Raw genomic sequence first — 25136 nt, 5'->3', positions numbered from 1 at the left:
AGAGAGCTTTTCACTCTCTGCGTGGATATTTCACAATCATGGCCTACAGGCATTAATCAACCTCCATGAATTTGTCAAATCCTTTTTTAAAAACAGTGACTATACTCACATCTTAGAGCAATTCTGTCCACAGGTTGTTTGCTGAATTTGTTTCCTTTTTATCTGCCTTTTCCAGTGAATGTATTGATAACAATATTAAGACAGATAGAATATGATCTCCCTTGCTTAAATTGAATCTATGTAACAAGAGCAGTCAATGATTTCGCTGCCAAGTAATAAACTTGTCATTTAAGAGTCCGGCTTTCCATGATGGGTATCATGTGAAAAGCTTTTTACATCAACCTTCACCGGTCAGGTGTCCTCCAGACCATCTGAACCACAATTCCCAGAAATTAGCTGCAACTGTTGGGAGTTGTATCCAGGTATGTCTAGAGCAGTGTTTCTCAACCTTGGCAGCTTTCAGATGGGTGGATTTCAAGTCCCAGAATTCCTCAGCCAGATCGGGGAAGGCATTAAGCAATATCTTCATCAGTCTGTTATGCAACTGTGATCATTACAGTTATCCCATAATTGAGCTCTAATCAATGCATCCCTGAAAGAAGCTATAATAAGAATGGTCTTTCTGATGGCCTAATGCAATTAGTACTGAATCAAACACTGTTATCGACATCTGCTATTGCAAACCAGAAAGCCCAAAAACTTATTCAAGTTTAAAATAATTCCTTCCTTCCTCCCCTGTCCTCCCCCAACCTCATCAAATCTACATCCTATTCCAAATGCCTTATTTACTTTTGAAGGGGGCAGCATTTTGAATTGTACGGAATTTGGCTGATCTCTGCTTGCTAAATAGTGCTGTGTGACGTGAAAACCTTCTATGCTGGCTATATAACCAGACCATTTAAAGGATTTTTTTAAAATTATCTTTTACTTCTGTCCTTGGGACTGTAATAATCAGCTGTCTTATGATTAACATTAATCTAGATGTCTCTTTTTGCTTGCGTCAGGTGCACATTTCTGATACGTTAGCCCGTTTGGGGAAACAGGTATGTTGTCCCTGTTGCCAGTTCTTGCATTAGTGCAAAGTCAGGCCGTCGGTTCTCGTGATCCTGATGTACTCGTATGTGGAGAAAACCCACTCATCCTCCCAAGCCTGAACTCTGGAATCTGTTGGAACATTTTGTAGGGATTACACATGGTTGCAAACATCTGATCACTGTTCTGTCCCAGCTGTGATGCAAGGCTGTAAGCTATTGCAGTTAAGATCTCGCTGAAGGCTGGCTGGAGGTGAGTTTCTCTCCAGAGACCTTTTGCTTCTGCTTTTGCCTCCTAACTGTAAGGGGAAATGTCTTGGCTGGTAACTCCAGTTCTTTTTTCTGTTCCTGTGCAACTTCTGTTCACCTACTGGTTATTGTGAGTAAAATGCAGAGTTAGCTAAAACTGAATTAACATTGCTTTTGGAGTGCAGTGCTTCATGGATTAGGCCGTCTTTTGACACATTCAGTAATGTCTGGAAATGTTTTAAAGGGAAATGTCCTGTTCTCTTCATTTGGGATCAGATTCAGCATGTGTGGATTATGTGCACTTCTTTGTTTTAATTCATCACCTCTCCTGTTTATTAGTCTACTTCCTCGGGATAATCTTTGCAGGGGGGAAAGTGAATTGCAGCTTTGAAAATGTCTGATTTGTGGCGTCCGTGATTCAATGGCAGGTGGTGCTAGTGTGTCCATTGCATTCTAGTGACTTAGAACATAGGTGCCTTAACTACTCCTTTCCTGGAATTGTTTCCTCACATAATCTTCAATCTTTATTTTTACCTCTATTTATATTATTTATTATTGTATTTTACTCTCTATATTTATGGTTATGGTTTTAATCGATGGTTGTAAACCGCCCAGAGTCCCCCGGCGGGAGGAGATGGGTGGGGATAAATTAGATGACCATATAAATAAATAAATAAAATCTGATCAGTCCCCTTCTGAGACCACCAGGAAAAGACCTTAAGGCATCAGAAGCTTCTGGAAAAGGCAGCTGTTTTAACGGTTGGAGGAGGGGTGCTTCACTCGTGTCCATACAGTTTGCCTAGTGACTTTTTTGAATGGTTTGGCAGTATCTTAAAAATAGATATTGCCTCTGTTAATAATTGGATGTTAGGAAGCAATGTAATTTGTAGAAATCCTGTCCAGAAAAAGTATAATCATGAGAAGTAATCCGTATCTGTCTTCCGAAGCTGCTGCTTTCTAGATGTGTTAGTTCCCAGAGTGCCCCAGCCAGCGGGAGTTGCAGTCCCCAAAGAATGGGAGGGCACCAGGTTGAGGAAGGTGGTTCTGTGTGTGCAACGCTTTCCGTATTGATTAGGATCCCCAGATATCCCCTCTGGAATATCCTCCCTACAGAGATTAGGATGTCCCTGACCCCGTTGGCCTTCGTAAGGCCGTGAAGACCTGGCTCTGTGCCCGGGCCTGGGGCCCCGAGCAGGTGAATGGTCCTGTTTCTTGGTTATAGAAACATCTATGCGCTGCTTACTTGGTGGCCATGTATATTTATTCTGTAATGTAATTGTTTTAATTGAAATTGCTTTAACTGTTTTATAGTTTTTATTGTTGTAAGCCACTCTGAGTCACTTGCTGAGAAGGCGGCTACAGAAATCGGATAAATAAATAAAGTTACTGTAACAGCAAGCCGGGCTTCCAATTAGTCACTTGTTTGGTCATTCTGGCAAGTCACAGCTTCCTTCTATTAAATAGGTAGGACGCTTCCCCAAATTATAATTGTTCTTTTTCCTTTTAAGACCATAGAGGATCAACCTAAATACCAATGGGTAGACAAGCTAGGAACAATATTTGTGGGCCCTTGACCTTAGGGGTGCTTCAGTTATAAGCCTGTGACCTGCTTGCGATTCCCCCTTGCTGCCTTTTGAGCGAGAAACTGCCGCTGCCCTCTGTTCTTGCAGGAGAAGCGGCTGTATTTCTCTGCTCTCCGAGTAATCCCTCAGTGTTGACGTTTCACTGCTTTTTCCCTCTCTTCCCTCGTGCAGCGCTTGGGACCTGTGAATGCTGTACTCCCAAGAACATTTTCCAAGGACACAGCAACGTCCCCCTTGCCGCTTCCTGCGGTGGATGGGATCCGGAGGCCTCGGAATGACGCTTGCTACAAGTTTCGTGAGAGAAACGGAGCTGGCTCTTGCGTCCCAGGGACGAGGGCTCTAGCTTTGCCCGCTGCCAGCTTTCCCTCCAATGCAGAACAAGAGAAGGAGCACCTCTCAATCTTGCAAAGGGACGTTTTGTACCCTTAGAAACTCAAACAAGCCTTATCTTTCCAGAATTTGGAGAGCTCTTTCTGGGCACAGTTCTCCCTGCCCTTCCAGTGGCTTGTGCAGTGACCCCTTGTGCGACCGTCTCGCCCCTCGCCAGCCTTTCCAGTTTCTGCTTGTGCTGTGGCCTCTTTCCAGAGTAGGTCATGGGGGTTCTTGGCAACCCCAAGCCCATTGGAGGAAGGGCTTGAACTCTGAAATGGCCACTGCCTGCTGCACACTCAAGGTCGCTGTTGGCTGACAGGGGAACTGACTGACTGCCCGGGGCAGCTTCTTCCTGCCCCTCGTGGGAACTCGCAGGGCACCGGCCTGGCCTGCCCTCTCGCCCTCATCATGTTTCTGCTGCTGCCCTTTGACAGTTTGGTGGTTAATCTGCTGGGCATTTCCCTGACAGTCCTCTTCACTCTGCTTTTGGTCTTCATCATTGTGCCGGCCATCTTTGGAGTTTCCTTTGGCGTCCGCCGTCTCTACATGAAAACTCTGCTGCAGATCTTCCAGGTGAGTCGACCTGCTCAGCCGTCCTGGGGGATGGGGAGGAATAGAGCAGCCCGGGACTGGGTTGTGCCAGCAGCCAGCCCAGAATGATGAATCAGAGCTCTTTCGACACAGCCCTCACACATTGCATCAGGAAGTGGGGAGTTTCAGGCAAATTCAGCTCTAGCATTGGTTGTCAATAGCACAGTCTGTCACTGGAATATGAGATGTAATGCAAGATGCCCCTGACAGCAGGCGCAGGGTGTTGCTTAACAATTTAATTTCCCCTGCATAGGGATTACTTTCAGGTCAGAATGGAGTAGCCGTACAGATTGTAGTCCTGCAGCAGCTCTTCTCCTGCAGCTCAAATACTGGCTCTTAGGTAAGCCAAAAAGGAAGGCGGTGAGCCTTCCTAATGCTGAGCAGGCATAAGCTGACCTCTCAACACCCTACTCACCCCATCAGTTTTCAAGGATGCAGGAGACACACCGAGGGGGGAGCAAAGGAGCAAACTATAAATCAAGTTGTGGGTGACCTTGAGGCAGTTGCGTGGAAGGACCTCCATCTTTTTTCCATTTTTCACTTCCTTGAGGGCTGCCTCATCCGAGAACTCAGTGCGCACCATGGGACCCTGTGCACCCGTTCATTAATTCTACCAGAGCCTTGGCTGATGCAGTCACGCAAATAACTATACTTAGGGAGCCAGTCACTGGGAAATTGCATTTCTTCTTTTCTTTCTTATTTCTCCAAAACCCTCATTTCAGCCAGAATCAGAACAAACATGACTGTTGTGAGCCTAACTTAAAATAAGAATGTTTATTACTTCAATTTTCCCAGTGTTTATTATTTTTGAAGTAATTTCAGATCAAAGCATTGTATAATAGATCATGTCAAATGCAGGTCCTGCTTATGGGCTAACAGTAATGAACTATGGAAAAATAGGAACAGGAGGTAAAGGTAAAGCTTTCCCTTGTCATTAAGTCCAGTCGCGTCTGACTCTAGGGGGCGGTGCTCATCTCCGTTTCAAAGCCGAAGAGCCGGCGTTCGTCCGTAGACACTTCCGTGGTCATGTGGCCAGCATGACAGTCACAGAACGCCGTTCCCTGTCCGCCGAAGCGGTACCTATTCATCTACTCACATTGGCATGTTTTCGAACTGCTAGGTTGGCAGGAGCTGGGACTAGCAACGGGAGCTCACCCCGTCACGCGGATTCGAACTGCCGACCTTCCGATCAGCAAGCTCAGCGGTTTAACCCGCAGCGCCACCGCGTCCTTTTTAGAAACAGGAGACAAAGGAGAATTAAGATCCTGGTATTAAAACCTGGATAGCAAAGTGCATTTAAGCTTCCTTTGAGTGGGAAGTTGATGACAGTACCTTGAGCAACTTTTAAAGGAACATAAGAACATTGACAGAATATGGATCAGTGTTTTCATCCACAACAATTGTGAGATCCCTCTTCTGGTCTGTCAAGCCCCAGTTCATATCCTATCAGCATGTTATGATTGTTTGACCAAGTAAGAATTATTTTTATAGTTGTTCACATTGAACCCAGTTTGCCATTTTAATGCCCGTTTCTTTCACATAGGGAAATCCTTTAGGAACTTGTCCTTTTTATTTTAACCACTCTAAATAATTTGGTACTGTTAGAAACTTAGCAGCGTTACTGCTCACCTCTAACATTGTCGTTTGTTAAAAAAGAAAATATCCTACTACAGGTAGTCCTCATTTAACTACCACAATTGGGACCAGAATTTCAGTTGCTAAGCGAAGCAGTCATTAAAGCGAATCTGACCCGATTTTATGACCTTTTTTGTGGTGGTCATTAAGCAAATCACATGGTTCCCCACTGATTTTGCTCGCCAGAAGCCAGCCAGGAAGGTTGGAAATGACAATCATGTGACCATGGGATACTGTGATGGTCATAAATGCGAACCAGTTGCCAAGCACCCAGATTGTGATCACGTGACTACAGGGGGATGCTGTGACAGTTTTGAGTGTGAGGACCGGTCGTAAGTCATTTTTTTCAGCACTGTCGTAAGTCTGAGCCATCACTAAATGAATGGTTGTTAAGTGAGGACTACTTGTACTGCTCTTTTGGAGATTCGCTGTTCATACCCCTCCATCATGAGAACTTCCATTTTCTCTTGCTCTTCTTCCTATTATCTAACCATTTCAATCCATAGAAGTCCCTTTTATTCCCATAGCTCTTAAGTGTCCTCTGGAGCCCTCAGGGAGATTTCCCAGGACATTTGCTAATACTTGGGTGAAAAGCCAGCAGGAACTGAAAGGTGAAATAGCTGGCAGGAGGCTGATCTGCACCTCCATCCTGGTAGCCAATTTTCCAACCTGAGGTTCTTCAGCCTCAGGATTGTCTGTAACTCTTAGAGTTGGTTTCAGTCCAGTAATTTCCACAGAGCTTTAGATTCAGTGGGAAATGTTTTGGGAAAATAGCTGGCTGGGGAATTCTGGGAGTTGAAGTCCACGCGTCTTAAAAGTTGCCGAGGTTGAGAAACACTGGTGTAGACACAGCTGTGCTTCTAAGCTTGTTGCTTAAGCCTGTGCTGCATTGAGATGATCAGATGGAAAGTAGCCAAGTGGTGGGAGGGGCACCCCCAGGGGTGAGCCTGAACTTCTTATAATGCAACGACAGGTTAGCTTCCAGGAATTGCTTCAGGAGGCTTTGTGGATGTTGTATGTGTTGTGAAATGGAAGCGTTTGGGCAAAAAGAAAAAGCAGGAGCTCCCCAGAGTTACCAAGACAGGAGAGGGCTGCAGGAAGACTGCATGCCCAGGATATGCAGTAGCCTTCCTCGACCTTTTGACCCCGGAGGAACCCTTGGAATATTTTCCAGGCCTCGGGGAACCCCTGCACGTTCAGGCTCAAGTGTAGGCCAGGAGTTACAAAATTATTTTATTTGTTTTAGGGGTAGGCCTGTATAGATGCATTAACAGTGTTCTTAAACTGAAAAAAATAAAGACTGAAACTCTCCCCTTTAATGTGAATTTGCCCAAATTTGAAATAATTTTTTTAATAAACCATGATCTCCTAGGGAACCCCTAGTGATCTCTTGCGGAACCTCAGGGTTCTATTCAACCTTGGTTGAGAAACCCTGATGCAGAGTATCAGCCAGGTAGAAATGCATCTTCTGCCGCTCCTTGTGGGCCTCCTTTCCTTGGGCTTTCAGCTCTGGTGGGTGGGCAGCCTGTCGGATGCCAGATGCAGAGGTTAGGCAGGCAGGAACCAACCTCAAAGAGGTGAACTCTGGCCCTGTCCAGCATGTTCTGCCGATTCTTGTGTAGCTCGGAGGTCACTTGGAACATGAAGAGAATCTGCCTTTCCCTCTGCAGAGCTTCCTGGGATTTGCAATTCAGTTATGACAAAGTTCCTTCTTTTGACTCTAAGCCAGCCCTTTTTTGTTTTCAGGCCTCTTGTCTCAGGCTCCTGTTCTTATAATCTGGGTTTGGGCATTTCTGTTATTCCATGTCCTTCTCAAAAGGTGTTGCCAAGATTTTAGATACTACCGAGAGGACGATGTTTAGAGTGGAATATCCAAGGATAAATCATATAAACAAATAAAAAATAATAATTTAAATTAATTTAATTAAATGATTAAGTGATTTAAATTTTTAGTAATGAAAAAATAAAAATTGCAGACACCAACAAGCAGCAATTAACATTTGTATTGACATCTGAACTTAAAAAAGGGGCTGTAGAACCAGATGAAGGAACCCATGGTCAGATTTAAACTGCCACTGGGAAGTCTCTTCTTTGCCACTGCAGCAAAGCAATCCGAAAGAGCAAGGTTTTCACTTTCCACAAGCAGACTTAATGGGTTCAGACTGCAGATGTCCCCCACCCACTCCCTACAGAAAATGCAGCTTGATTTTCCCTACTAAATGGAATAGATCAGAAAGGAATGGAGAGAGAAGAGGCAGAGATCAGTCAGAGGAAGAGCTGTTCTAGACCATGCCAGGGGCTTCTAGTCCAGCATTCCTTCTCTTCACTGACCCTTCTGTTACTTCTTAGAGGAAGTCCATGGCCAGGACAGACTCACTGGTTTTCACCCATCATGTTATGCCATGGTTTATTACATTTGTGGCTGGCCAAGTGCATCCCTCAGATCTCCTTTGTATTCCCTTCTGACCAGGCTTGCTGAAAATTAATGTCACAATTTTCTCATATTTCGAGGTGAACAACGCAGGAAAATAGAGTATAAGCCCTAAAATAGCTGTATTACTGTCCTATTGCAAAGCAAAGCAGAGCAATGCTCCCTTCCAAAATTCAGCCTAGCTCACGCAGCGGCTTTGCAGCTCTCAGCCAGCCACCTCAAAAAAACATACAGTTCAGCCCTCAGCTGTTAAAAAGTTGTCCATTCCTGTAAGCTAAAATTATCTGAGTTCTCACAGTCTAGTAACACATAATCCACAGTTTACAAACCACAAGAGCTGGCATTACACAGCACGCTAAGACAAAAGCTATCAAACAGACGGCAGTTTAGCAGTCTTTGGGTCTGTGATCATAAATGTAATTAATAATAACATTTCAGCAAGATGTGTGACTAGGTCACATTGCCATGCTGCAGGGTTATCTAACCCAGGATTGCATGCTTCGACCGCTCTGTTGTTTAACTGAATTTAACTTTTAACTGGAACTGCTGAGGATTGAATTGGCAAGTTCCTTCCCACAGAGCACGTGCGGGGCTGTTTACCCAAAGCTGATGGATTTGAGCTCATCCAGTCCAGCATTTTCCGGAACCGTAGCAGCCTCATGGAAGCTGATGAAGCAGGACGAAAAAGCAGCGCCTTTTAGCTTTCCTTCTTGGCCCAATGATCTGAGATGAACTGCTAAATAGGCATTGCGTTCAGCTGCCAGCCCCCTGATCTCTTCCTTGAACTTGTCCGCTCCTCTTTAAAACCACCAGCGTGCATGCTGTAGCCATCACCCTGGTTCAGAGAAACCGATTTCATGTCGGGGGCTCGAGGATCTCACTTCCTTCTCCATGTCTTGCAGTGGGCAACGTTAAGAATCGAGCGGGGCGCCAGAGAGAAGAAGCATCCTGTTTATAAGCCCTTTGCCAACGGTAAGAGGGCGAGCTGCCTTCTCTTAGTGTGGTGGGGGCACCTCGGGCACTACTTCTCCTATTGTTTGGCTGGAAGGTGGTGTATCTGTTGCAGGAATCATTGCCAAAGAGCCCACCTCGTTGGAAGAGGAGATCAGGGAGATCCGCAGGAGCGCCAGCAACAAGGCCCTGGACGCCCCCGAGTTTGAGCTCTCTGACATCTTCTACTTCTGTCGCAAGGGCGTGGAGAGCATCATGGACGACGAGGTGACCAAGCGTTTCTCCGCAGAAGAGTTGGAGTCCTGGAACTTGCTGAGCAGGACCAACCACAACTTCCACTACATCAGTCTGCGCCTCACGGTTCTGTGGGGGCTGGGCTTACTGATCCGCTACTGCTTCTTGCTCCCGCTCAGGTACTGGCCAGGGTGGATTCAGGCTTCTCACTGGACAGTTGGGAGAAAGATAGGACTCCTTACTATTTCTCCTGGCCACTCCCTCTAGTTAAACCACAGCGGCACACCTTGCCCTGGGCAGAAAATCCTTTCGCTAGCCAGCCCAGTTTGAAAGGTTCAACAGCAGTTCAGTTAGTAACCTTGCCCTGATGTGAGTGCTGTGCGGGTTGTACCTTAATGCCTTGTGCTCTCTCCCCTCCCTCCCTCCCTCCCTCCTTTCCTTCCATGTAGGGTTGCCCTTGCGTTTACTGGCATTTGCCTTTTGGTGACAGGCACTACAGTGGTGGGCTACTTACCCAATGGAAGGTGAGTGCTCTGCAGAAGGCTACATGAAGTTCACCATCCAAAAGGGGGAACTCAAATGTCTAAACAAGATCCGTGGTTGGGATTACAAAGCGGCTGATCACCTCTTACAGACTGAATTGCTGTCATCCCTGCGTTTCGGGATTTCCTTCATCACCAGAGATAACCCTCCCTCCTTTCTGTACCAAAGTGCTTTCAGGCAGCAAAGCAAGGAGTTAAAAGAAGTGGGACACATTCTTTGGCATTCCTTTCCATTAGGTGTGACAGAGTCCTCAGCTTTTTGAGGAGGAGTTAAATAATCTTAATGGGCAGGTCCCATCTAAGGCATGAAACCAGCTGGGTGACTTTGGTCCCTCTCTCTCAGCCCGAGGAAGAAGAATGCAGTGCAAACCACTTCCAAAATCTTGCCAAGAAAATTGCTTGGGCTTGTCTAGGCGGTAGCCAGAGTCAATGACTTGAAGGCGCCAAAAAAGGGGAAAAAATGGGTGGGGTGATAGGTCTTTCTGCAAAAAGACCATCAGAACATGCTAGCAGATCAGGGTTCTGAGGGTGTATTTCAAAAGGCTGACTTCACCTCTAGGTGGATGTCCTCTGTCATCACAAGTGCCTGTCCTAAACTCTTGTGTTTACCCTGCTCAGCTTTGCAAGGTGATTTGAGAGGAAGCTCTTCTGCCTGCCTCTTACTTGGAAATCAGCCAGCTGTTGGAAAAGGCTTAAGATTGCTGCTTTGTAGAGCATTTTCTCAGAAGTGGGTCCTTGTAGGAAATCAGTAGCATCCACAGCATCCTGTGCTTTTGTCAAAACGACAACAGCAGCACTGCACTATCACTTCACAACCACCCCTTTCATATGTGTGTGTGTGACATCAAAGGACATGTACATAATGGGTGGGGGAGGGAAGAGAAAGATTGGGAGTCTGAAGACAAATGGCAGCCCCCTCTTTTAGTTTTCAGAGTCTTTAGAGCCTACCACCATCCTGAACTGTGGCCTTTCCACAACGGGAATTCCTATTTGATTGTTTTGTGATCCAGCAACACTTAAAATTGGGTGCCTTGTTGCTTCTTGATGATGATACTTTTTCCCTTGAGATTTATCAGCATTATTTGGGGAAGGTGGAGTAAGGAGGATATAAATTGTTAGCAGGTCAGCAGTTGGGTTGATTATAAATTGGGACTGAATGACACGTTTCCTCCTGTCTTTAGGTGCAAGGAATTCCTTAGCAAACATGTACACCTGATGTGCTATCGGATCTGCGTACGAGCTCTTACAGCTATCATCACCTACCATCACCGGTATGGTGGGGACTGGGTGAAAGTTTGTGACATATTTGCCCAAAGAAGAACAGGTCTTTCTGTGTGCCTCTCTTCTCTGGAGCGCAGCACAGGGAAAATGTAGGACTGGCTAGAGCACGGCTGGCTGGGGAATTCTGGGAGTTGAAGTCTACCCATCTTAAAGTTGCCAAGGTTAAGAAACACTGGGCCAGAGATTTGACATGTAAACATTCTGAACATTTAGCAAGTTACTGAATGTTATAGCTGAGATGATAGACAGGAATTTGTGAGCAAGGTCCATAACTGTCAGAAAACAGAAGGATGGCTGGATGAGATTTCTATTGCTGAAGGGATACAGTTTCCTCTTAAATAGCAAAATCTGAAGAAAGGTTGCAAAAAGGCAGTGGAAAAGAGAATGCAGATTACCCTCATGGTATAATTTTTATCTAGATAATTGTCTATTTATGGAGTTTGGGGGCACAGTGTTTTGGGGTTCTTATATAAGTTTGGAGGGGGTTTGTGTGCTTGTGTTTTAAATTCAGTATATACTGCCCTTGTCTGTGGGGCAAGGCGTAGAGGTTCATTGTCCATTAAGAGTGGGGGAATGGGGGGTGAGGCACGTGTGCAAACAAGCCAGTGCAGCCTTGCTTTTGAGTCAGTTGACCATCTGCTTCAGTTTTTCACGTTACCTCTGTTTCCTTCCTAACTTTAGAGAAAACAGACCCCGCAATGGAGGAATCTGTGTGGCTAACCACACATCTCCAATTGATGTCATAATTCTGGCCAGTGATGGCTACTATGCAATGGTAAGGACAGCAGGTCTCCGTGTGGGTGTGGGTGTGTTGGACCTCACTCCATCTTATCCTTTCTTTTAAAATTCCCAATTGGTACAGAATAAATCCCATTATATGCTCCTGTCAGGTTAAATTCAATAGCTTTCTTCACATGGACAGTGCCCCTCCTAGCCTCCATGGAAAAGGAGCAGACGCTGGTCACCTCTTCTGGGATATTGCTTGTACATTGGGATGGTAGCCAGTGGGCTGGAGCAAGTGGGGCAGCTGAGCAACTTCTCCAGCATCATTTGCGTTCTTCCTGTTCTTGGAAGCGTGGGATTCTGGAACTCCAGTTGACCTCTGGAGAAAGTCAGGCTTCGGCATAGTCTGTTCTGGTCATGGACTAGCGCATCCCTTGAAGCCAGCAGTTGCCTTCCTTCACCACTGGAATTGCCTGCATCTGTGGACAGTGGGAGGGCAGATAGCCCAGCCTCCGGAGAGTTCCAGTTTCCCAACATCTCATGCTCCATAATGCTTAGAATTTTTGTAGAACAGAGTGTCTTATGAGCCAAAGGCACTTGCTTTATGAGTCAAATACCTGATCTTTTAGTCCAGCGACTTTATCCTGGTACTGCTGTGTGAAGTGACCTCTGACCTTTTCAACTTCTCCTTTGCTCAGGTGGGCCAAATCCATGGAGGGCTCATGGGTGTCATACAGCGGGCCATGGTGAAGGCTTGTCCTCATGTCTGGTTTGAACGTTCTGAGGTCAAGGATCGCCATCTAGTGGCTACTCGGTACGCAGTTCGTGACTTGCTCTGTGGGTAGAGGAAGCGGAGCCAAGTCTTGCTGGGTTGAATGGACATAACTAGGAATGCAGTCCTGCATTTCTGACATTTGTTTCTGGAGCTACCAAGGACGTTTCTTAGTCATCTGAGCATTCTCTTTCTTTCTGTGTCTTCCTTTAGGCTATCAGAACATGCTCATGATAAAAATAAACTACCCATCCTTATTTTCCCTGAAGGTAAGCCCAGATTGAGAGAAATGAGTCTATTGCTTAAATGGATGAAATGGAAAGTTGGCATCTAAACCATAGAGCTTAAGAAAAATGGAGAGAGAGAGCAGCCTCCAGCTTCCTTTTTCCTTACTGTACATTGCTGCTGGGCCGGAGGACCATGGCCGGGATGGAATCAGGGAAGGCTGCGCTTAAGCCAGTCATAAAGCTCAGAATAAAAGTATTCCCACAATGTGTGCCAAATAGGTTTTCTGTATAATAACAGCTGAAGGATGTGCTACGCTTCCAATTGAAAAGCACATGCAATTCCTTTTGTGGAAGAATGGCAAATTAAATTGTGCAGGTATGCCACAGTATCTAGAATGGCTTCGTATTTGAAAAACAAATCTGACACAGAATTTCTTCTAACGTGGAAACCTTTTTTGAATGATAATTCTACACATGGGCTTCTACTACATCCAAAATGTGGGTTTCTCTTAAGATAAAACGTCAAGAGTTAAGCCTTAGATGATTCGTTATGTAAGGATAGATTTTTTTTTATTCACTAGTTAGAAATTACTGTAATTTTTTTTACTTTGATTTGATTATGCCATGGAAATTTGCATACCAACTTGATTTTAACAAATATCTGTAGTTTAAAGTGGCATAAGGTATTTAATTACATACAACTACATTAATGTTCTGCAAAAAAAATAATTTTATTCAATTTTATGGAGCTTGTATTTTCAGTTATATTTTATTTCTCTCTCTCTCTCTCTGCTTTTTTCTTTTTCTTTACTTTCTTCTTTATGAAGTGTTTAATAAAAATAATAATAGCCCAAAAAAGAATAAACTAGAGAGAGATACAACTCCCATTTCCCTGTTCCAGACTGAAAACGACCATTTGGGATGAGTGTAAATTGAAAGGGTTTGTTCTGTTTTCACACAAGCAAATGAGTGTGCCTCTGTGTGCCAGTCTAAATGAGACGTGTCCGTTAGATTGCTTGGGACAGCAGTCTAGGGGCCTCTGATCTCAAGGCCTTGCCAGTCTCTAATATACATTATTTCCACTTTGAGCAAGTCTCACCACCCCACATTAATTCCACGGAGAGGAAATATACTGTCCTTTCTTTGAACAGGCACTTGTGTCAACAACACTTCCGTGATGATGTTCAAGAAAGGGAGTTTTGAGATTGATGCTACCGTTTATCCTGTTGCCATCAAGGTGAGAGCTGTTGTCACTCGGCAAATACACTGAAACCTGAAGAATGGGTAAGAGTGGCACCCAGATGTTAGGCATGGCACTACTCTCTGGGTGTGGCAGAGATTCCTGAAAGCAGGTAGGACCCAGCATTTTATTGTGACAGCTTCTGGAATGCAATCCCATAATCCCACAACCATGCGTAATTGGAAGAAGGCAGCCGTTGATACTACACGGAACCACAAGTTCCATAGTTCTCAGGTAGGAGAACTTGCTGGTGGAGTCTGCCCACTTGTTTAATTTCCATTTTTGTGGGATTTCATTGAGATGTAGCGTCAGTTTTATGGAAATACACCAAAGTGAGCAAGAGAAGGTCGGAGGAGTCATGTTGGATTTAGGTTGGGGCATGAAAAGAACAGGTCAATTTCTGACCCTGGTGACATTTTAAAATAGCTTTTTAGCGTCAGGAACAAATTATCTACCCAAGCAGTCTGTTATATCGTATTTTATACATAAAGAGGTTATATCCGTTTGCTTTATATTGATGTGTCTTTCCTAAACCTCTCGGTTATTTAATATTCTGGGCCATGTTTATTGCTGATACGATTTTGGCTGCATAAGCATTAAAAAAAACCCCTCAAATTGAATGATAGCAGGATGTGCCTCACGGGATTGTGGCTCTTTACGAAGAATTTGGGTGTTTGGGAACATTCATGGAGGAAATGTTGCAAAACCTTCAGTAAAACATTGACCGAACTGAAAGAGAAAGTAAATCTCATTAGGGTTTGGTGGGTATATACAGCTCTATATACTGTACCGTAATAACGGCTGTAGATTCAACAGAGCTGCTTGTTCTGATGATCTCCCATAGTTTTCTAACGGTTGTTCTGATTGTGAACACGCCAGTGTGAAAGTAAGCAGTCGCTGACTGTGCATGCATGGCTGGTTTCCCTTCTTTTCCCTGCAGTTTCAGTGGAAAATTCCGCCCTTCCAAACATAAACACAAACCACAACGCCAAGTGCAGGCTGAGCCTTGCCGCTGTGCCCGTTTAATCACTTGGCCGAGACGTTTGTTGTGGAGCTAAGGGACAGCTGGTCCTTCTCAAGAGCCGTGATGGTCCGCGCCCTGTTGCCAGACTTCGTACCGGTCACAGCCCTTGGGGCAGTTTTAGCTGCACTGGGTTCCATCTGGGGCGGGTCATGTAAATTTTATACGGACATCGGGTCAATCTACATTTTGCCCCTAGTAGGTAAATTCCCTGGGAATCCGGATCATTTTTACATGAGCATCTACTTCAGGATCTAAAACCACACAATACGTGTGCAGTCGCCAAATTTTGTGTTGCCGCAATGAAAATAAGACAAAACCAGCTAAAGAAGTAATTCACTTGTTTTAAAAATTACTTTTAAATTGAAATACCTTAATTAATAAATTGTTAGGGGATATAATTTTTATTTTTATTTTATACTTACTAATGTTTTAGGATCACACTACCGAGGGAACAAATGTATTAATATAGTAAATAGTGGAGTGAGTGCTATATGATTATATACCTCGATTGACCAGACTGTCGCCAGACAGAGTCCTGCTGGTCGCAACTCGCTTTCCATTTGTCTCATCATATGATTATATGATGTGTTTTATTAGTTGGTAGTATATTATTGCATTTCTTTGTTTTACTTTGTTTTTTTTTTCCTTTTAAATTTCACCGGTCATTGACCGAACAAATACTATTGATTGATCTGGGGTGGGTGCCCCACATTCCCTACTTTACCACATGATGATACAGATAGTCCTTGATATATGACCACAGTTGGGACTGGAATTTCCATCATCAGTCATTGCGGTTGTAAGTCAAGTCACCACATGACCAGACCCAATTTTACGACCATTTTTACAGTGGTCATTAAGCAAATCCTGTTCCCCAAATGGGCATTTTTGCCAGAAAACAGCAAAAAAGTCACAAAAAACGCGATTGCATGACTGCAGGACACTGCAACAGGTCATAACTGTGAGCCAGTTGCCAAGCACCCAAAATGCGATCATGTCACCCTGGGGAGGTTGCGACCTTTTGCAATGCTCAGAAGTGCTTTACAGGCCATAAAGCACCCATTGTAGCCTCAGATGTTCGTTAAACAAATGATTGTTAAGTCGAGAACTACCTGCACTGTGAGTGGTTTCAGCCTGTACTTCAGAGAGTGGCCATGAGGACAAAATAGGTCAATCTGCCCTGATGGAATGATTAAGCCTGAATGCAATTAGTACAGATTGGGTTTTTGCCGTACTTGGTTTCAACCACAGAGAATGGGATGCGCAGAAACACGCTAGTTTTGGGACCACTGTTCTTGTGCTCTGAGTCAAACCTTCTCACCGTCTTTCCTTTCTCCCATCCACCCCCTTTTTTGTCTTCAGTATGACCCCCAGTTTGGAGATGCCTTCTATAACAGCAGCAAATACGGCATGGTGACCTACCTGCTCAGGATGATGACTAGCTGGGCGATCGTCTGCAGCGTCTGGTACCTTCCCCCAATGACCAGAGAGGTGAGTTAACTGGATCTGGGCCTCGGTGCCAGAAAAATCAGCTGAGGCCCCCCAGGGCCCTTTCTGCAAACACTGATGCTCTGGGCTGTCTTCCTTTCAGCCTGATGAAGATGCGGTGCAGTTTGCCAACCGGGTAAAATCTGCCATTGCTAGACAGGGAGGCCTGGTGGATCTCTTATGGTAAGCCAATCCATGTTTGTTGCAGATTGATTTGGGGGGGGGGGGCAAAGGGAAGAAGATAAGTGAACCTGGGTGAATCGCACCATTGGTCTAGCTTGCCCTGTTCTCCTAACATTTTCTGCTTGGAAAGTAATACTGTACATCAGAGTGGTGGCCACTTCTGTAAGTAAGACAGGACACAAGGAAGAAGGGTCAACTGGAGCTTTTTAGCCCCCTCTGTGGCTTCCTTGGGATCAAATACCAGCAGTACGCTGAGTTCCAAGATTCTCTTCACTGCATTTGCTAAAACCAACCCAGCTGCTTATCAGAGGAAGAAGGGCCTTTAGTGGACAAGGTGGGATTTTGGGCAGGGTTTTGAGGGGGTTGGGCTGGGTTGGGTTGAGTTGTTCAGTGGTGAGTGCCTATTTAGGGCTTACCCTGCATTTCTATCTATTCTTGGCCTAGAGCAGTGTTTCTCAACCTTGGCCACTTAAAGATGTGCGGACTTCAACTCCCAGAATTCCCCAGCTGGCTGGGGAATTCTGGGAGTTGAAGTCCACACATCTTCAGGTGGCCGAGGTTGAGAAACACTGCTCTAGAAGACAGGAAACTGCCATCAGTGTTCCTAGTTGCAGGAGATTCCGAGGGCTGCACAGATTAGGCTGGGGCTTACCCCGGAGCTACAGAAATACCTTTCCTTCCTATAAACCTGCCCAGGATCTACATATGGCAACTATAAGGTCTCCCCTGGGTCAGCGCCCTGCCTCTGGTGGTTCTTCCCCAGGAGGAGATGCCAAAATCTTCCCTTTTTTGATCGGCCTTTTTGCTACTTCTTGATATTTTGGCCTCATCTTATGCGAGTTTGTGGTTGCTCATTGCATGATTCTGTTAATTATCCTGGAGTGGGGGGGGAAGATGGGCGGTGATAAAAATGTAATAAATAAATAAATAATTCTGTTACGTGGAAGAAGCGGCTACGAAGCATTTGAAATTAATAACATTAGCACACACAGCAGTCACACAGTTAGGTACTGCCTTGCCTGTCTTCAGATCAATAAACGCCTTTGATGTCAGCTTGGTTGTATCTCTACACAATAACCAAATCTTTGTCACCCTTTACGTTGTGTAGTTCAGGGGGTCCACAGGGGGATGAAAAAAGCAAAGATGGCAGTTAAAACCATGTGATCCAAGCCCTGCCCTTTTTGTATGTGTGTAAAAATGGGCAGGGTGTCAATCTTACGGTTGTAGCCATCCCCTTGACTTTTCTGACCCCGTTCCTGTGGACACCCCCAGCGTAGTTATTCCCTAGTAACTTTGTTGTACCAAATGGAGCTCAGTAGTAGAGAACAGGAGGTTTGGTGCTCACAAGCAAGTTTGTGAGATGCCAGCCTGAGATTCTGGGGAGCTGTTGCCAGCCTCCAAGCAACACAGACCACCCTTCCAAACATGGTACCATCTGAACGTGTTGCATTTCAACCCTCATTTCCCAGACTTCACAGTCAAAGAAAGGTTAGTGGACCACTTGGTTTCACTGTAAAGAGCCACAGACACAACCTTGGAGAAGGAAGGCGAAGGCAGTTAGCAAAACACGAACTAAGCCCAGGAAGGGAAGAAGTTGTTCGAAAGAAACTGAAGCCCTGCCTTGACTCGCGATGTGTAAGAGGGAAGTTTCTTTCTAGCCCTCTCTTTCTTTACATGGCCACCTTCTAAAATAAATGACTCTGGGCAGCTAACCATACTTAAAGACAAGATTAAAAAATACAGCAAAATCATAACGAATGTATATAGCAGCCGGGAAGAAAACCAACCAACATTAATTAACATAGCCATTCTACAGGCTCACCCAGACCTCCAGGGCCCCGGCTGGACGCCAAAGCCGGGTCTTCAAGGCCTTACGGAAGGCTAGCAGGGCTGGGCGCAAGTCTGCTCTCTGGGGGAATGACGTTCTGGGGGGTGGGCTGGAGAAGGCTCTCTTCCTGGGTCCAGCCAGGTGACACTCCCTAATAAACCGGACCCGGAGCATCCCTCTCCTGCTGGCTCTAACAGGATGGGTAGATACAGCCAGGCAGACAGTCCCGCAAGCAACCTGGCCCCAAGCTATGAAGGGATTTACAGGTAACTACCAGCACCTTGAATTGTAACTGAGAAGCACACCGGCAACCAGCGCAGCTTGCAGAGCAGAGGAGTCGCATGCGCCGGATGACGGGCATCCATCGCTGCCTGTGTTGCCGCACACTGCACCAACTGAAGCTTCCAAACACTCTTCAAAGGCACCCCGTGTAGAGCGGATTGCAGTAGTCCAGTTGGGAAGTGGCCAAGGCAGGAGTGACAATGAGCAGTGCCTCCCCTCCAGGAACAGGTGCAGTTGCACACCACACATGGCTGTACAAAGGCCCTCCCAGCCATGGCTGCCACCTGTTCTTCAAGCAGGAGCTACTTGGAGGATCCCCAGATTATGCACAAGTACTGCAGCCCCATCCAGAGCTAAAGATGGAAGGTCCCCGAACCAGGGGGTCCTAAAACCCAGAGCCCCTCACCCTTGCTAGGCTTGAGTTGAAGCCTGCTGTTCCCCATCTGGACCTCCACAGCCTCCAGACACCCAGATAAAACCTCCACAGCATCACTCAGATGACCCAGGGTGGAGATAGAAAGCTGGCTTTCATCCTCATTGATCATAACTCGTCCCAAACTGTTGGGTGATCTCGTCCAGCAGTTCCATGTAGATGTTAAACGGGGGAGGACAGAGTACTAAGCCCTGTGGCATCCCGTAAAGCAGAGGCCATGTACTGGACCTCTCCTCCTCCCCCAGCCACACTGAAAGGAACCTGCCCCAGAGGAAGGAGGAGAACCAGCACAGCACACTGCTACCCACCCCCACCCCCTAAGACCAATGGTTTTGAACGCAGCCGAGAGGTCAAGAAAAGCAAGGGCGGATGCACCACCCCCATCGTGCTCCTGCCAGAGGTCATCCGCAAGTGCGGTCGGTTATGTCTTTGTCCCAAACCCAGGCCTGAATCCCGACTAAAAAGGGTCCAGGGAATCTGCTGCTTCCAGAGTTCTCTGAAGCTGCTGCGTGACCACAACTTCCACAATCTCCCCACCCCCCACCCCCGCAAAAAAGGAAGGTTAGAAACCGGATTAAAATTGTCCAGAACAGTCAAGTCCGGTAATGGCTTTTGAGGAGGGGGTGAACCACCACCTCCTGAAGGGATGCTACAGCCACCCCAGCTGTCAAAGAGGGATTCAGCACCCCAAGACCCAACCACACGTCAGCTCCCAGGAAGCCTTAGCCGACTGGGAAGGGCATGGATCGGGGGGGGGGGGGCTGAGCTGACAACTGGGAGAACCTTCTCTACTTCATCAGGCCCAGCAGGATCGACACCGCCGCCCCCACCCCCCCAGTCAAGCCAGACCAAGCCCCAGCCATCTTCCCAGGACCACCTCTTCCCTTCCTCGGCTTAATTCTTGCTTTGCTAACTGCCATGGCATTACTCCTCTACGGCCATCTCTGTAGTTTGTTTATTTGTTTATTCAAATTTTGCTACCGCCCATCTCCCCCAAAAGAGGGACTCTGGGCGGTTTACAATAAAAATGTAGTTCTCTGCATTCACCCTGAGTAAGACAGCTCCCGTCGCTCTTGCGGTGTCTCCTGCAGTTGAACCCCGTCTCCCACGAACCCTGATCAGCCTGGCCAGTTCTGTGGGGACTTTGAACTTGTAGTCTAGCAATATCTGGAGGGACTGAGTTGACTACCGTGGTATGGATCATTCTAGCCAGCTTTCACAAGGAATGGCTTTCCTGTGTTCCAAAGACACACAGGCCTTCCCTGAACCTCGGGCTGAGGTGAGCTTCCAGCGTTCCTCCAGAGCAGGAGGAGCAGGAGTTAGACATGATGAAGGGTAGAAGCAGGCCCTTCGTTCACTGCCACCACCCATCATCAGAAATCACACTCAGCCAAACCAAAGAAACCATATGCAGGTAGTCCTTGCTTAGCGACCATTCACAGTTACAACTAATGAAAAAGTAACTTTACAACCAGTCCTCACATTTACAACCTTCGCAGCTCTGTAAAGCAAAGGAAAGCTGAAGTAAGTTCATAAGCACAGTCATGGTTTCACTTAATGACCACTTCGTTTAATGACCAAGCTGCTGGTCCCAATTGTCGCTAAATTGAGGACTACCTGGAATAGCTTAATGCAAGGTGTGAACCCAGGCTTAGACTCCTCAGTGTATCTTGGAAGTTACCTCTATTCCTCTTCCACAGCAGGAGGGACGGTATGAAGGGGTCCCAGTCAGGCCCACAGAGAGGTGCTCTCCATCAGCCTGAACCTTACTTTTTGCAGTGCCACTTGGAAATCCTGCCTGTGTATTCTCCCCAGCCACCAGCTTGCTCGTGGGCCTCCCACTCAGGCCCTGAGGAACCGTTCTGCCCTGACAGGTGTCTTGTCTTTTTCCCTAGGGATGGGGGCCTGAAGAGGGAGAAGGTGAAGGACACCTTCAAGGAGGAGCAGCAGAAGCTCTACAGCAAGATGATCGTGGGCAATCACGAGGACCGAAGCCGCTCCTGAGCTTGCCCTGCTGGGAGGCGGGGGTCTGTTACAGCACCAGCTGCCCGAGGACACACTCCTGCCTCGGGGCTCCCGGATGGCCTGGAGCAGCCACCACTGCCACTGCTTCTGCCTTTCAAGCTTGGGGGTTCCTAATTCACCAGCCCCCCCATGGTGCTGCTGTTGGGCACCCTGTGGGAAAGAGACTCCCTTAATTTCTCCAGCTCAGCCTGGGCGGCGGCAGCGCCACCTGAGGACTTTGGCCGCTGCAGGCGAAGGCGATGCAGCAGGTCATCTTTTGCAGGAATCGGCTGGAGCCTGCCTGTGCCCCCCCCCAACACACAGATGCGTGCCAAGTTGCGGCATGCCTGGGCAGACAGCCCCTGCTGCCCCCAGAGACCCTCACTCCCACCTCCCCTTTCAGGAAAAAAAAGCTGGATGCAGCAGCTGCCTGGGTTCCCTCTGCATTTTATATTAAATAATACTGAAGGAGGCGGTGTTGTGTGGAGTACTGCTCTCTTGCCTTTGCAGCGTTTTCGCTCTGAGTGCTAAAGGGGAGCGGCTGCCCTAGAAATAAGCCTGAGTGCGCCCCACCCCTTTGCTGCCCCGTGTTTCTCCTTTGGACAAGAAGGACAGGGCCTGGTCTGGCAGAAGCAGCTGGGTCCAGGGGTGGCCTGGAAAAGCAGGTAGGGAGTTGGTGAATTTGGTGGGTCGTTCGGTGACTCCCTGCAGGAGACCAATTTGACCCATAAAGAACTCGGCATTTGGAAACTTGGCCCCCCACCAGCAGATTCTGCAAATAACTATGGGCTGAGTTACACAGACATAAATCCCCCCCACCCCTTCCAGCTTCCAGACCTCCCAAGTAATCCCTGCTAAGTTGCAGCTGTAAAGAAAGGCAACATTTAGCACTTGCTGAGCCAGGCAGAAAGTTTCAGTTGCTGAAGTCAGTGGCCCTGAATGCAGGAAGCCGGATACCTGGCTGCACAGCCATTTTAAAATCTGTTTCCAGAAGCATTCTTGCGTCATTTCAGGAACGCCATCCCCCCCTTGCTTTTTCCTCCGAGCCCTGGCATTTTGCTTCTCTCGTGCTTCGGTCCCTTGTGTGGCGTTGCTCCTTGTTACTTCAGAATAGCCACTGCTGCTGGCACGCACTTGGGTGGAAGCCATACAGTACCAAGAAGGCGCTGGGCGTGGGCTATCTGCCTCTGCTTTTTCACTGAGATCCTTAACAGCCTTCTCCCATATTTCTAGCCCACCTTGGCTCCTGGCCTAGATAAAATTGAAACATCAACACCTTCTGAAAGTCACGAGTGAGTGGAATGAGCCAGGCTTCTCTCCCTCTTTAGCTGCGCAGTTGGGTGGGACCTGGAAGCTCTGTTAAGGAACTTCAGCCCTTCCTTGGTACTTGAGGGCCGAAGCAGACACCCTAGATTGACTAGGACCAAGGTAGGGAGAGATTATCTACGTGGACTGATCCTAGTTTTTAGGGTTTCAGAAAGAGGCCCTTCCCAGCTTGACCTCAAGCTGGAATTCCTGGTTTTGAAACTGGGATGCTCCGTATGCAAGGAGGTGCTCCCAACCCTTAGGTGGAAGTCTCATTAGTCTCACATGCCTGATCATCTCAGCAGCTCAAATTAGAAACAAGTTTATCCTTGGAACAAGTAACGACGTAGATGAATTATCTATATTTTATATATATGTGGGTTTGCAGGAAAACTATATATATGGTCTATGCAAAGCATTCAAAAGAAGCAACATAGAGGAGCATAAACCTTTGACTTGTTAAAGCAGCTGCATATTTTGTACAATTCCATCAAAACCTGCTTTTTCCATGGTCCTAATAAACATGGATAATCTTTCTCAAGCACGCATACACCCCTCTATTAACAGTGTATGCCTAGATTTGCCATTTTAAAGTGTGTGCAAAGACTCATCATGTAAGAAATGTTCCCTTTAAATAAGTTGGACTACAACTCCCATCGCTCCCAAGCCAGCATGATGACCTTAGGCTGTGTTAACCGGAGGCAATGAGAGTGGTTCTCAAACTTTAGGAAGGATCCACGGAAGAGTCTGCTTGATCATGAAGGAAGGACTTACTGCGTTGATTTGCCCAGCCCTTGCTTCATTTCAGCAGCATCGGACAGATGGGAAGGATTCACCGGCATCTCTTGCGCTTTCCAAGGGGATTTTCTTGAGCTCCAAATACCCAAGGCCAGCGCTTCACCTCTTCCCACATACCGCAAAGCCACCACCTGCGATTCTGTGCCAGAGGCTGCCCTCTCCCAAGAGGCGCAAGCGAAGGCTGTCCTTTAGCTCCTTTGGTGGCAGGCCCTGAGAACATCACCTCTCCTGGGCTTTAAAAGGGACCGGCTGTGGCCTGGTGGGAATGGCTGTCCTTCAGCCGCCAGGCAAAAGACAGCCCCGCCTTTGACAGGTGTGGGTTCCCAAAGTTCGCAACTTCCTGGAAGGGAAAGGGCAACGGGCAAGAATCCTTCTAGGGAATAGCCCATTTTTTTGTTTGTGTGCAACCCTGAACTTTGTGCAGCTTTGATAAAGGGGATCATTCTTGCAGAACAAGCAGCTCCTTGGCTGCTCCCATGCCTGTCATCTTGGCGCCTCTCCTTGACCTGTGAATAAAGAGTAGTGCCAAGTCTGCTGCAATTATTTTATCACTTCTCACTCCATTTGATCCGGGAGAACTTGTTTTTCTAATGGTGTTTCAAAAGCTATGAGAATTCTGGGTAGAGCATGGAGTTTGTGCAAAGTGGCCAAGGGCTGTGGGAGAAGGTCCTGTCTTCCTGCCTGTCTTCATTACCCAACCCTTTGGCTTCCCACACATTGTTCAAAACTCCTCCCAGGGGGCTTTTTCAGCAGTTATGCTATAGAGGTAGTCCTCACTTAATGACCATTCATTTAGCAATGGTTCAGACTTACGACAGTGCTAAAAAACCTGACTTACAACCGGTGCTCACACGACTGTTGCAGTGTCCCTGTGGTCATGTGATCACGATTTGGGTGCTTGGCAACCAGTTCACATTTATGACCATTGTAGCATCCCGTGGTCATGTGATCACCATTTTTGGCCTTCCCAGCTGGCTTCTGGCAAGCAAAATCAGTGGGGAACCACATGATTTGCTTAATGACCACTGCAAAACAGGTCATAAAATCAGGTCAGATTTGCTTAATGACCGCTTTGCTTAGCAACCAAAATTCCCATCTCAATTGTGGTCGTTAAGCGAGGACTGCCTGCAGTCACCATGAAGGGGGAACCCTGCCATTGTGGTATTATGAGATAATTTCTCCTTTTCCTGGAAAAACTATAAGAAATTAACCAGCTAGGTTCTATGCCCACAAATGGGGTAAAGAATTACTTAAGTTTTGAATGTGAATTAATTTTGCAGATGGTACACCCCCAGTTGAGTTTGAAACAAAGGCTCCTGCTTCACCCAGTAAGTACATGTCCAACCTCTCAGGTCCCCAATAAATGAGAAACGTTGAGGTGGAGTTCCATAACCAGAAATGTCTTAACATGCAGCTTCCTTTTCTATTATCTCTGTAGCCGAAGGATTCTCAAGCAACCCTTTTAAAATCATAGATCGGTTTGTGTGATGCACCCCCACCCCATTTGATTGGGATTAGGGTTGGGCAAGAACTAAATATGCCACTTTTAATACGTACATTTTAATATAGATAGCAATAAGACAATGCCAACCTTGCAGTTTTATAAAAAGAACTTTTTCAGAGGCATTCCTCGGTTTTAAAATTATGTTTCTTTAAATGGAAGCTATGATCTTCCTTAGTGTTGCCAAATTCCTGCTATCTGGGTTTTAGTTTTGAATTAGCTCATTTCTCCTTCCTCATTCAGGTTGGAATAAAATATTTTGCTCTTTATAGTAGCATCTTAGAAAAGCCTGGCTTTGCTGGTGGCTTGCTGGGCAGGGTGGGAACAAGTTTTTATAGCAATCCAGCTCTGGGTAAGTGTGTTGTGAGGTTTGCAGCAGCAAAACTGGAGTTCTGTTAGAACACTCCAACTTTCCTTGAACAAGCCAG

At 46.6% G+C, this 25136-nt stretch overlaps 2 protein-coding genes across 3 annotated transcripts in view; both read left to right on the top strand.

The window, feature by feature from the left end:
* The window catches only part of LOC134502860 (myoferlin-like), a 125851-nt gene extending 122710 nt beyond the window's left edge, over window positions 1-3141 (top strand). The window contains exon 51 of the mRNA XM_063311380.1: window positions 3035-3141. Coding sequence (XP_063167450.1) covers window positions 3035-3141 — 107 coding nt within the window. The remainder of the gene's footprint in view (window positions 1-3034) is intronic.
* The window catches only part of GPAT4 (glycerol-3-phosphate acyltransferase 4), a 37276-nt gene extending 13521 nt beyond the window's left edge, over window positions 1-23755 (top strand). The window contains exons 1-13 of one of the 2 annotated variants that reach the window (XM_063311501.1): window positions 1184-1284; window positions 3035-3808; window positions 8795-8864; window positions 8959-9256; window positions 9527-9601; window positions 10801-10890; window positions 11582-11675; window positions 12322-12437; window positions 12609-12664; window positions 13774-13859; window positions 16249-16377; window positions 16478-16557; window positions 20996-23755. In XM_063311501.1, the coding sequence (XP_063167571.1) occupies window positions 3644-3808; window positions 8795-8864; window positions 8959-9256; window positions 9527-9601; window positions 10801-10890; window positions 11582-11675; window positions 12322-12437; window positions 12609-12664; window positions 13774-13859; window positions 16249-16377; window positions 16478-16557; window positions 20996-21104 (1368 nt within the window). In that variant the 5' untranslated portion in view covers window positions 1184-1284; window positions 3035-3643 and the 3' untranslated portion in view covers window positions 21105-23755. Of the gene's footprint in view, window positions 1-1183; window positions 1285-3034; window positions 3809-8794; window positions 8865-8958; window positions 9257-9526; window positions 9602-10800; window positions 10891-11581; window positions 11676-12321; window positions 12438-12608; window positions 12665-13773; window positions 13860-16248; window positions 16378-16477; window positions 16558-20995 lie in introns of those variants that run through there. The other variant, XM_063311503.1, reaches the window with a different exon arrangement.
* The last annotated feature ends 1381 nt before the right edge of the window (window positions 23756-25136 follow it).

This window comes from Candoia aspera, chromosome 9, assembly GCF_035149785.1.
Source record: "Candoia aspera isolate rCanAsp1 chromosome 9, rCanAsp1.hap2, whole genome shotgun sequence".
NCBI lineage: Eukaryota > Metazoa > Chordata > Lepidosauria > Squamata > Boidae > Candoia > Candoia aspera.
This window is presented reverse-complemented; position numbering and strand designations above follow the sequence as displayed.